At 40.5% G+C, this 13,911-nt stretch overlaps 1 protein-coding gene across 1 annotated transcript in view; it reads left to right on the forward strand.

Annotated features, from left to right (window-relative positions):
• The window catches only part of CUL3 (cullin 3), a 580,651-nt gene that overhangs the window by 189,178 nt on the left and 377,562 nt on the right, over positions 1 to 13,911 (forward strand). The window contains exon 6 of the mRNA XM_078665956.1: positions 13,034 to 13,262. Coding sequence (XP_078522082.1) covers positions 13,034 to 13,262 — 229 coding nt within the window. The remainder of the gene's footprint in view (positions 1 to 13,033; positions 13,263 to 13,911) is intronic.

Genomic DNA, 13,911 nt, shown 5'->3' on the forward strand with positions numbered 1-13,911 from the left:
CGATGTTGTTTTCTAACGCGGCACTTGCGGTAAAGAAACGTTTACCGGCTCGCGGTCTATTTCGCGGCATCAAGGTCAGCTAACGGGAAGCTTCCCGATTCGCGAAGCGGGAACGAAGAAAAAAAAATATTTAAAAAAAAAAATTATTCATAAACATATAAAATATATTTTTGGATTTAAAGAAGAATACATTTTACAGCTACAGATATTAGCTGTTAAAAAACCAATGAAATGCACAGAAAAAACCATAGGTTATAGACCATATATAGTTAGGAATTAGCATTTACAAAACCTTGAAAATTCACTGAAAAAACCATAGGTTATAGACCATATATAGTTAGGAATTAGCATTTAGAAAACCTTATTTTACTCACACAAAACCATTGAAATTCCATATATAGTTAGTTGCACTAACTATATATCGCGCACCCGCAATCCACTGCTGATGATGTCACATATTACATCATTCATGACATGGTCAGTGACATCACTGATGACATCACTGATGACATCTCAAATGACATCACTGATGACATCTCATTTGACATCAATGACCACATCACTGATGATATCATTCATGTGACAATACAATGCATCTCCTCACATTTTAATATAACCTCTGTTTCACCCAGTGTTAAAAAGAGAGTATAATTTTTGAAACCATTGACACACCAATACTAGTTACTACATACGCACTCACTGATTGCTACGTCTACACACACCTTCACTCATTCACCCATACAATCATTCATACATACAATCACTCATCTTTACAACACTATCATATGCACTCATACACCTATACAGACACTCACAGTCTGCCACTCATCCATGGAGTTACTCACACACCTAGTAAGTCCTGTAAAGAATCAATGACACTTCCATTTTCTTGTCTATACAGTTAAACATAGAGCACCTTACATTTTCAAACATATACTAACACATACTTACCTTCTTATACAATCATTGATACAAGTACAGATTGATCTGCACAGTCACACACCTCCCAGCTAGCCACACACACACTCAGTCTCCCATACAAATACTTGGGCAATCAATCAATAACCCATATAGTTACTCATATAGCTACTGATCAACACATGCAGCAGTTTACAGAACAACAGACATAATGATGCACAAATTAAGACAGTTTAGTCACTAACCCATGCAGTCAGTGAGACACATTTAATCACTCACTCATACAGTCAGTCATGCACCTACTAAATCCTTCGTCCAGACACTTACACATCCACTCATTCTTCAATATGTAAGACATATTTAAACTTTATAGAAACATACAGTCACTGGATGTTGTTATCAGTGATGTCATCAGTGATGTCATTTGAGATGTCATCAGTGATGTCATCAGTGATGTCACTGACCATGTCATGAATGATGTAATATGTGACATCATCAGCAGTGGATTGCGGGTGCGCGATATATAGTTAGTGCAACTAACTATATATGGAATTTCAATGGTTTTGTGTGAGTAAAATAAGGTTTTCTAAATGCTAATTCCTAACTATATATGGTCTATAACCTATGGTTTTTTCAGTGAATTTTCAAGGTTTTGTAAATGCTAATTCCTAACTATATATGGTCTATAACCTATGGTTTTTTCTGTGAATATATATATATATATATATATATATATATATATATATATATATATATATATATATATATATATTTCACTGAAAAAACCATAGGTTTTAGCCACGTTATAGTTAGGAATTAGAATTTAAAAAACCTTAGAAATTCACTTAAAAAAACATAGGTTTCACACATGTTATAGTTAGCTGGACATTTCACTCATACAAAACCATTGAAATTCCCCCGTTATAGTTAGTTCAGCTAACTATAACTCACGCGCCCGCAATCCACTGCTGATGACGTCACATATTACATCTCAAATGACATCACTGATGACATCATCCTTGTGAAAGAGTGGCAGACCTCCTCTCACCCTAATATAACCTTTGATAAACAGATTGAAAAATAGAAACTAAAAATTTCAAAACAATGGAGATACCTATACCAGTTAGAAGAAGCTATTCAGTAATTCCAAAATCTACATACATATCCACTCATTCACCAACAGTTCTATATAGTCACTCATACATGTATTCACTCATCATATGTACTCATACACCTATACATCCTGTTACACACTAGTCATCCATAGGGTTACTCGCACACATACTCACACATGCAAACATCCATTTACTTGCATATACAGCTATACATACACCACTACACTTACTTCTACAGAAACCTACACATACTTACTTTCTTAAACAATCACTTATAGAAACACATACTTATTTATACATCAACTCTTCCAATCTATAACTCTCATATATACTCACTTATATACATCAATGCTCACAAATGCAAGTTTAAAACATATGTACTTACTCATAAAGACACTATTGAGACAGTCATTCACTCACTAACACACCCATACACACACTCATCCACCCATACAGTCCTGCACACATGCGGTCTTCAAAACACATACAAACCGTGAGTGCAGCCAGTTATACACAAAGTGAGACACTGATAGAGATATTTAAATATTTAAACATTACTCGCTAATACATGTATTCACTAAGATACACTTAATAAGTCCGATATACAATCAATTTTACAAAATAAAAACCATCCATTTAGACACTCATTTACCCATTTATTCTTCCATCGAAATTTAGATATAAATATATAAAAAATATTTATTTTTCAGAAAGTCACACATTCACTGGATGATGTCATCAGTGATGTCATTTGTGATGTCATGAGTGCTGTCACTGACCATTTCATGAGTGATCTACTTTATGCACTAGCTTGCTTCCTTAGATGTGATACTCGTTTCTTTTGCTCCCACTGCGGAATCCAACACCCTATCTGTGTAATGAGCTGGAAATCCAAAGATTCACTGACAAGGCAGTGGATAGTTTGCGTGTCTCCAGCCTTTCTTATTTTTCACCTTTTTCATCTTCCACTCAATCAACACATCATCCACACATACACACAATTACTTGCTGCATTCCTTAGCTGTGATTATCAACTATTCTTCTATTTCATATTCCTATTCAAAGTTCAGGCCTTTATCGAGCCTTTTTATTGTAACAACTACCCCGGCCGAAGGCACTGTAAATTTGCACACTTGCTTCCTTTCTTGGCTGGGGTTATCAATTATTCTTCAATTTTATATTCTTATTCAAACTCAAGGCCCTTTATTGAGCCTTTTTGTTGTAACTACTGTTGCAGGAATTCTGCTCCTACACAGAACTGTGCATAAAGTCTTAGGACCTCAGTGAATTACGGTGTACCAAAACCCACCTTAGTACTCAAACCCTCTACCAGACTAGCAATCAGTGACTCATTGGTTATTCGTCCTATAGCAAAAACACCAATGACTAGTCAACCCAAAACATGCGACTTAGATTACCTCAAGTAAGGTGGATAAAAAAAGCACTCTTTCGTTAGTCTTACACCAGTTCAAAACAAGGAGTAAATAAACACACTTGCAAGTTTGAAATGTTTATTTCTAACGCCGTAATCTCATGCGCAGTACTTTAGATAATACAACCAAACATATTCTCAGAAACAAGGTTGTCAGCATTGTTACTATTCCATAAAATACAAAGGGAGAAAGCATCATATAATGCTAAAGGGAGACAGATTTAAAATATACCTACATTTCACCCTCCCTACCTACCAGGTTAGTTTATAACTACAGAAGGTCTCATAGGATTACATGGGCGGACCCATACCTCTGGTACTCAGCAGTAGTGGATCACATTGAGTTCTGCGCAAACTGTCAGTATACAAATGTTCTCCAACTGTGTGTAATTATGCCTCCACAATACATTATTAAACGCGCCAGTATCGGAGGTGGCCACAGCTGCATATGTGTTATGGGTCGAACGTGCGAGAATCATTCCGAATAACAGACACAGTATCCAAGATAACCTGGATGTTCCATGCTCTCACTATACACCCTAAACTAGCAAGACAGTCTAGAAATACTCCGCCTTCTCTAAACAATATCACAAGTGCGGGTCGTGTGCAAAGCAGAGCAGGAAAGCAAAAATGGCGTTTAAGCTTCTAATAAACCCATGCTAACTTAACATGGTGTGATGAGTGCAAGGCTCACCCCACAACACCCTCCCTCGATCGAAGCATGTGATATAAACGTGGGTGAATTAGAAACGCAGAGTCCAAGCCTGACCAGCAGAGTCAAGTTCAAATTTGCAAAAAAGAATATTCCCTGTTTGATAGAAAACAGTAACTAAATAATAAAGAATAGGTAGAAAAATCAAAGAGTCTTAATCCAACAGTTTATAAGCACAGTATGTAGCAATAGCCTCCAAAAGGAAGTCATTGTTTTCATCTGAAAAAATTTCAGCCAGCCAATTCATTAGTGAGAATGAACATACATGTTCCTCAACGACCGGAGCCTCTATCACCATTGGAGGAAAACTCGGGTCATCTTCAATGTAATTGCGTGCCAAGAAGTCATGCGCCGCTGCAAAAACATTCCAGCGTCCCAATATTCCATGTATCGCTGCTAAGGCCATAATCCCGCTGTCAGAACAGAGCAAGTCATGAACCACTAAGGGGCTCATCAGCTGGTCATAATCCACGTTGGGAGACACTGTACAGCAGAGACACAAATCCAGGGCCCAGTCGAAATCGCAGCTCAGGCAATGGAAGACAGGTTGAACGCATGTGAAAAAGGAGAATCGAAACGATAATCCTTAAGCTGCACTCAATGTAGCCAGAGGCAGCGCTCCGTAATAACTAAGCATTCGGTTGCGGACCAGCAACAGCCGGGACATATTCTCGTGTGCTGCAGGATGTGCATCCATATTTAAGTAAAAAAATTAATAGAAGCACACCGGCAACTAATGCGAGTATTAAGGGGAATCCACCAAAGATGCTGGAAAACATCGAATGAAAAAATGCAGAGAAGACACCAAATATAGTTTGAAAAGAAGTCACAAGGCCACTGCTTCTAACTTTAAAAAAGTAAGGTAACCCCGTAGTCAAGGACGCATTAAAGATACTCTGAATTAAAAAATTAAAAAATACAGGGGCATGTCTGTATTTAATAAATCATGCACTTCTGTGCGGGTGTTTGCTACATGAAGGACAAATGTTTCTCTAGCAGATGTAATAGCGACCTTTTTTTGAGACAATAGCGCTCTTATACGGCTCATTTTGTTGACTCTTCTTTCAAGGTCGGAATCGACAGCCAGATGGAAACATCCAGCTTCCCATGCAGAGGAGTAAACACAACTTTTTTATAGCAAACCACACGCTCAGTTACCGTAATCATGTAAGCGATGCCTGCTAACATTGCACAACAATCTGCATTATTTCAAATTAAATATCTCCCCTGAACGTTTGTATGATAGCAGGTGTCGGAGTGCCTTTCAAAACTCAGGCCAAATTAGGTGCATCTTGATTACAAGAGCCATTCAATTGTATGTGTCTACAAATTAAGGAGTGATCTGGTGCTATTGTGCATTCCTCGCCATTCAGATAGACTTCTTTTTCCTCCCTCAGGCACCTATATGTAAATGATAATAACCAAGCTTAATGGAGATAAGCGCTGCCTAAAGATCCATATCTGCCTATAGCATAGTATTTCATGCAAACTTCAAACTTAAACAGGCTAAAAAGTAACTTTATGATACCGTGGATAAGCCACACAGCTGAATCTGATCTCCAATGAGTGATCACTTCTAACCATTCTCATAGCGCGTCCTGTGCTCTGATTTGACAGAGTGATTGCACCATAGTTTGTACTGTACAGGAATTTATATAGCGCAAATCACCAAGCGGTTTCTAAGCGCTTGCTTAGGGAACCCGTCCTGGTATTCCCCTGCGAGATAACCCCGGCAGGGTATCTGCAAGGTGAAAGCCAGGCATCCCGCCGCGAGGGGCCGTTGTGGAGATTAAGCAAGCTATTGCCCAGAGTCAGAGTGTGAACCCATGAATCGAGTAGGCACCGGAGCGATAATTGTCGAGTCCATGGACATTTTAGGACTCAAGACCCCGCCGAGCCGGGAATTGAACCCTGGTCCCGGGCTGACCTCTGCTTCCAGGTCTGCCTCCTCTAACCAGTGAGCCACACTTCTCCACATTCTCCACTTCTTCTGCTAATCATTCTCAGCATACGCTACGAATACGCTTTCACGTTACACGTCGCATCAAAGCTTCCGTGTGTCGTCATGTACGGCGCCCCATACGCAAAGACGCGTATGTTTTTAATTGTTTAAAAACATATATTTATGTATTTAATTAACATACTAACGACATTATCTAGGATAATTATAAAAACATTTTTTTTAAGTTCCAATAATCCTATATTACTTTTAAAAGCAATTACACAAATCGCGGTGGAACGTCATGCGTACTCGCATCGTAAGAGTACCCTAATCACAGCATAAGCGTACGGAAAGCCATGTGACTTTAAAAGAAGAGATTTGATTGGTTCATAACACTTCCTATTACAACGAAACTTCTGTCCCATTTTAATAATTCTACTTTGACTTTCTAAGAAGAAGCATCGCTTCTGAGAATCTTGTCAAATAGAACGAAGTTTACCATAATAACAGCAATGGACTTATCTTCCAGCCATTCTTCAGAGGAATATTTCATTCCTGAAGAACCTCCAAAGAAGAAGAAAGAAGCTCTAATTTGGCAGTTTTTTACTTTTCCAGAAGGGCAAAAAAAGGTTAATGCTCCAAAAGTAAGCTGTAAAATTTTCCAAACTCTTTCAAGGGATGATCCATCTCAAAAATACTCCTTTGGCACAGCAAATATGGAGCGACACATGAAGAACTTACACCCCAACAACTTTGCTCGAGCTGCAACACAGAGGTTGAAGGACAACCCACCTGCTGCTGCACCAAGCACATCAACTGCTGCACCAGCATTTTCAGCAAGCAGTCCACACCCACAAATTGATCCAGATTTTGCTAAAGTTAAAATTCTATGCATTTATTGCAATAAACTTTTTTGTGTTATGGAAAACAGTCTATTGACCTGATAAAATGCAGGAAGCAGGAGCATCGCTGTCCTCGACATTAGTTTTTTTTCCCATTCTTTTGTTCCTGTTGGACACTTCCAAGCCCCCCATTATAGAAAAAAATTGCCCCCGGGATTTGACCCCCAGGGAGCTAATCAAGAATAAAACAGACTTCTAGTTTTTTTTTTCCTTTTCCACCGCGTACGAGTACCATACGCCACGGTTTTTTTATTTAAAAAAAAAATACATTTTTGCGCCTAAAGATCCATGTGGGACCCCCTGAGCAGGCCTAGGGGGTCAACATGTTTCTACCCTGCCCCCTTTCCTTATTTTTCAACTTTGTTTTACTGTTTTCTTGTGACTCGGTGCTACCGAGGCACAAGATGGCTGCCAACACTTCCTGGTTTGGAGTGTTGACAGACAGTTGACATCCAATCAGCATGCAGCTCGTGCTCGTAATTGTACGGATTTCGGTACGCGTGCCGTATTTCGTCTCTAGATATCACTATGATTTTACTTTTGATTTTCTCAGGAACTACTGAACGGATTTACACCATTTAACAAAAAGCACAATCTGCGAACCGACTTCTACCTCTCTGCCAAATTTGGTGTAATTCCCTTCAGCCGTTCGGGCTGTAGCCCTGGCTAAAGGTCCCAATGGAAAATTGCATGGGCAAAACATGTTTTGGGACCCCCCTTTTTTCTCGGCCCCCACTTGACGAATCACCCCCAAACTTTCAGGGAAGGAGCAGAGCGGAGCAGGCCATTTTCTTGGAGAAATTTGCGAAAATTCGTCCACCAGCGCCAAAGTTATTCCAAATAGATTGTTGTGGATTTCCTATGGAAAGTAGGTCCTAACTATAACTACCTACTGGCGACCGCCAGTAGGTAATATATATATCCCCATAGTATAACAATAGCATAGCTAAAAAAAATCTATAAGGAGTAATGTAACATAGCAATCAATAGGAAAAAACTTGTCACTTTATTAGCTCATCCAAGTCATTAGATATAGTCCAAACTCCAGCCAATTAGGCGACAGCACCCAGTAGAACCTTCTCCCCAGAGGCTCAGAACCTCAGATTTTCTACTCCACGTTGTGTGAAGGGTGTCTCCCTGAGATCTGCTCAGTACTTCAACTCTTCAAGAATTCAACTTACAGCATCTCAGCAATGTCTACTACTAAGAGATCACTCTTCAGGCACTGTGAGTCTTGTGGAAAATTACGTCTTCACTCCGAGGATCCTCAGAAGAAATGTATTTACTGCCTACATCCTGACCATCAGGTGAGAGACTGTAAAATGAGCAGGATTTTTCCTCAAAAGATCTTAAGGGACAGAGAAGGTAGACTACTTCTGTGGCTACAGAAGCTTGAAATGAAAGATGACCCAGTTTCTGATGTAGAGTGATTCCTCTCTTAAGACTGTTGCCTCTAAGAAAAGGGCTAGTGAGGCGGAATTGACTTCTCCTAAGGCCAAGGTAATGAAAAAACATCACTCTTCCAAACCAGCCTTCATTGTCAAAAGTGACTTCTGCTCCCCCGAAGAGACCCTCTACATCGTCTGCGCCCCCGAGATCTAGGTCTTGGGCGTCAAAATCTCTGTCAGTCATTTTTACTTTAGAAAACGGGCCTATCAAAGGTGTCGTGGATTCCGCCATTGACTAAGTTCTCCGTCGTCACTACTAGGGCGACGACGACGAATACTTTCTCTTCATCTAAGCCTGCTATGTTGATGTTATTGACGTCTTCTCTGTCAACTCTGTTTTCAGTGACGGTGAAGCTTATGTCAGCTGCTTTCTCTTCATTGAAGAAGATTAAGAAGATTTTCGTCAACTGACACTTCTTCGTCGATGGGAACTTCCCAGGATCTAGTGGTTTAGTCGACGCTTACCTCGTCGACACACTCTTCGTCAACGCTTGTCTTATCGACTGTTCTCTCGTCGCTTTGACGACGGTTGCTCTGTCGACGACAGTGAATCCCTGGTTTCACCTCCAGGTGTGATGCCTCTAGTGCCTTTGAAGCCTTCAGCAGGTCTTCTGCCCTCATCTGAATCCAGGAAAAGCTTGTTGCTTCAATGGAGGCAATCTTCAATGGACCATTTTTTGCCTATACAAGTCTCTCCAAATCTTCCAGTGCAGCTGTTGGTTTATGTGGCGGACGAGGAGGATTCAGAGGAGGATGATAGGTTTCAAGCAGCTCGCAGTCCATCTGAGCTCCTCATTAAGTGCTAGGACATAGATGAAGAACAAGACTAGGACTATTATTCAGAGCTACATTTCCAATCGCAGTCTGCAAATCCGACTGCACAGGTGCCTTTATCGCTCATTTCAAATATGCAGCATCGGCCTTAATGACTATTTCCGCCGTTTCCCTCCTTCAGAGCCAGTTTCTTCGGTTCCTCAAACACTTGTTCCTCCACTTTCTTCAATCATTGTGCCGCCCCCTCCTACTTCTCCGGTGGCATCTACTGCTTATATTATAGAGGAGACTCATTCAACTGATGAGGTCAGGAAAGAAGGGGAATTAGACGATAGATCCCTACTTTCTGAATGGGACAATTACCAAATTCAGACACCACCGACTGCCTCTCCTACTCCTGTGGAATCTCCGCCTGTGGATATAGGTGGTTTTCATGTCCTCGGGTACAGAGCAGCCAAAAGATTCCATCTCCCTATGGTTTCATAGGATGAGCATTGTTTTTTATATGATTTCAAGAGTTGACCACAAAAACAGGTGCAGGCGATTCCTAGAATAGATTTCATCTGGCAGGAGGGTCACAAGGTCATGAAAACCCCTGCCTCCATTCCTGCGGTCCTGCTGCGTTTTGACAAAGTACAAGGCACCAGACAATTCACCTGCCGGTTTAATTGGACAACCGAAGCCGGATTTGGTTATTTTGCGGGCGGCTCAGCGTCTTGCCAGGAATCCCTCTTCTCCAATGTCGGCTCCTCCTGACCGGGAAGGCAGACTCCTTGATGCTATTGGCAAAACATTTTCAACCATGGCAGTAACTACGGTCTGTGCGGCTAATTCCCTTGCCATTCTAGGCCGCTATGATAGGCAAATGTGGTCAGACATTTCCCTTTTCATCGATCTGTTGCCTGAAGATACTGACACCGCACATGCTCTGGGAACTTTACAATTTAAAAAGTAGCCTTTTCGTGGAGCGAGGGGTCGTGGTTCCTCCTATTCCTTTTGAGGAGGTTACAATCATGACGGACAGTATCAGTGACTACAACGTTACTCTTCTTCACAGCAACAGCAAACTTATCGTCAACCTCCAGCTGCCTCCTATAAGCAGTACAGATGAAAATCTTCCTACAGAAGCAGAGATTCTTCAAAAAAGCAGCGACAGCCGCCACCTGCCTACCACTTTGCTCATCTACCCAGCCAAAGTTGGAGGACGTATCTCCCATTTCTTCTCAAACTGGTCCGCCATCACTACAGATCGATGGGTTTTGGACATAGTGTCCAGAGGACACACCCTGGAATTTGTAAACATTTCCCCCAAAATTCTCCTCCCAGAGGTGGTCCTCCTGCACATCTGAAGGAACTCTTATTCCAAATCAAAGTCCTGTTAATAAAAGGAGCGATCAAAGTGGTTCCAAAATTACAAAGGGGTGCAAGTTTCTATTCAATATTCTTACTCGTCAAGAAAAAATCAGGGGATTGGCGCCCCATTCTGCATTTTTATTCCCTCAACAAATTTCTCAAAAAACAATCGTTTTGAATGTTGTCTCTCCAAGAAGTGCTTCAGTTTCTGTCTCAAGGAGATTCCATGGCAACACTGAATCTTGAAGATGCCTATTTCATATCCCCATCCTACCCAGATACAGAAAATTCCTGCACTTCAGAGTGGCTGGCAAGGACTTCCAATTCAAAGTCCTCCCCTTTGTGCCTGATTGTTCACCAAGGTTTTGGCGCCAGTGGCAGCACATCTTCGCCAAGCGGGCGTCCAAATTTTTCCCTTATCAAGGCATAGTCATTTGTAGTGGCAACGAGACACACTCAAATATGCCAGTCTCGATTTCAGTCACTGGGCCTGTCCATAACCCTGGAGAAGTCACACACCACCCCTTCTCGGGTTCAGATTTTCTTGGGAGCCGTGATAAATTCTCAGACAACAAAGGAGTGTGTCTCAAACGAAAGACAACAACGGATTTCCAAGCTGGCATCTCTTCTACAGACAAGAAAGTCTGTTTCTGTCCGACAGTTCAAGTCACTTCTGTGAATGCTGTCTTCCTGCATTCCCTTAATTCCCAACTGCTGTCTCAAAATGAGACCATTACAAGAGGAAATCGACAAATAATGCCATCATTTCTCAGGGTCCTTCGACGATGTCATCGTCATTACTTCTCGGATGCACAAAGCTTTGTTTATGTGGACTCACCAAACAAACCTGTCAGTAGGCCGCTCTTTTGTAGTACAATACAGATATAGAAACAGTATCTGCCTGTGGATTCCTCACTGACACCCACCTCCCCGTTGCCTGTCTGCTTATTCCAAAATTAAAAAAAAATTGTATCATCTTTCATACATAATGTTTTGTGTGATTTTTCTTCTTAAATCATAGGGTTCGTTAGATTTGGGGAAATATCTACGGTGTGATATTTCCTTATTTGTTTGTGTATTTTATACCATGTATACTTGTGTAAAATGTTGTTCGTTCGCCCGTTTCGGTTTGAAGGCATGGAAAAAATTGGTGGAACTGACGTCAGCATGTCGACAAGGTCCTCTTATGGCTCAGATGAATTCACACGGAGTCGTTCCATTGTGACATCCTCTTTGAGGTGGGAGAGCTTTGGAAAAAATTTCCATGGAATGCTTAGCATTGGTATCATTTAAAAGGTGGGGAATACACAGGCAGATACTGTATCCACCAAAAAAAGTGTTACCAAAGGTAAGTAACTTGTTAGTATTGCCCACTGCACACTGAGATATGAAATTGTGAATAACATGACATCAATGTGACAGTTGAAGTGGTTCGTCCCTTTTAAAAAGTCTTAAAACTTGGCTAATCGTATGACTATTTAATTCTTGTAGTATGTTGCTAATTAAGGTGAATGTGCATATTTTTCACAAATTGAATGTGTCCTCTGCTAATGATCAATGATGTGAGTTCTTAGGATGTCCTTTGCTTATCTACTTTGTACAGGGATGGGTGGGGGGCTGTGAAAAGCGACGGGAAGAGGGGGGTGGTCTAATGTTGCGGGAGGTCCCCAGCCCTTCATGTATAAATCTATAAAGATGCAGCACTTGTGCCCACCAATTTGTATGATCTTAGTTTAACCTAGTCAAGCCTATTGACTTGCTGTCCTGTTCTTGTGGTAAATTATGTTAAATCCATTATCACCTTTGCTTACTCTCAGCCAATATCAGCACATTCTTTTTAAATGTTTATTTCTCTAGTGTGAAACTGCATTATTAACTGTTAAGAAGAAACACCTTGATTATTGTTAGTTTTTTTTAATGACCGTCGTTTTTCAGTGGAATAGATAGTGAGTTTCAGGGAAAAGTGACAAATCCCAAAAAGCATTTGCTGTCTATTTGGACTTATTTAACAGTGTATTTGGAAAATATTTTGTTGATGAGCAGAGGACTTAAAAACCTATCAACAAATTGAAGGTTTAGATTAACAAATAATGAGGATCTCGTTAAAGAATGGAAGAATAATGCAAACACTCCATTCCTTTTCTGGCTGGCTGATCCTCTTGCCAGCTAAAAATGTTTGCAGCTGAAGGGAGAATTGTAGTGGGCGCACTGGTTTGCTCTTACGGTGATGTTTTTAAAAATCTGCACAAATGCTTTTCCCATAGTTGGTTTTTTTTCTTGCTTCCACTTCAAGTAGTTAAAATTGCTGTACACTCATGTTATTTACATGCAACGGTTTGACTTGTATTTCAATTCTTAGATTTAATAATTGTGAAATACCTTCATAAGCCTGCAGGGCCATAAAAGTGTTTAACAGAGACTTCTTTTTTAATCACAGATGGAAAGTCAGAAATTTTTAGCTGAAAATAGTGCGTCTGTGTACATAAAGAAAGTAGAAGCAAGAATTAATGAAGAGATCGAACGTGTGATGCACTGCCTTGACAAATCAACGGAGGAGCCAATTGTAAAAGTTGTTGAGCGGGAACTTATTTCCAAGCACATGAAGACCATTGTAGAAATGGAAAACTCTGGTCTAGTTCATATGTTGAAAAATGGAAAGACGGAAGGTAAATTTATGAAACCTGACAATAATAAAATAATTAATATTCTGTTCTTTTCAGATAAAAGCCCAATCCTGCAATGCAATGTTTTTTTGTTTTTTAACAAGAATGCAAACTTTACATGACCTAAACCTCTGGTTATTCGACTCACTGGTCTTTAAATATTTCCAGTCATGTATACAGAATACACACTCCCCACACAATCATTTTTATTGTGCGTTTGCAATCTTTGGTTACTTACATGGTTTTCTATATTTAGGTTTGTTCACGGTAGCCATCTAACTTTAGCAACTCTTTTTTGGACTGGACATGTTCCACAATATCTAAATTTATAGGCAATTTGTAGTAGTGAGTGAAATAGCATTAGTTGTTGTGTAAGCATATAATCTGAAAGAAACACATTAGTTATAGATTCCTTACTGTAGAATTACCCCCAGGCGTCAGACTGGATCCGGAAAGTTTTTCGTCAGCAGTACCTCTGCGGGTTGGAAGGTGGCGTGGGTCGGCTCCGCGTTGGTCGTTGGCGTCGTGTCGCTGGGATGACGTCACGGTAGCTACCTAAACGCCGTCCTCGCACACTGAAGTCAGTTCTTTCTTTTTCCGGGCCAGCCAGCGCAGATCCGGAGAGAGCGGTACCTCCAGTCATTTTTTGACT

This window comes from Lissotriton helveticus, chromosome 11, assembly GCF_964261635.1.
Source record: "Lissotriton helveticus chromosome 11, aLisHel1.1, whole genome shotgun sequence".
Taxonomy (NCBI): domain Eukaryota; kingdom Metazoa; phylum Chordata; class Amphibia; order Caudata; family Salamandridae; genus Lissotriton; species Lissotriton helveticus.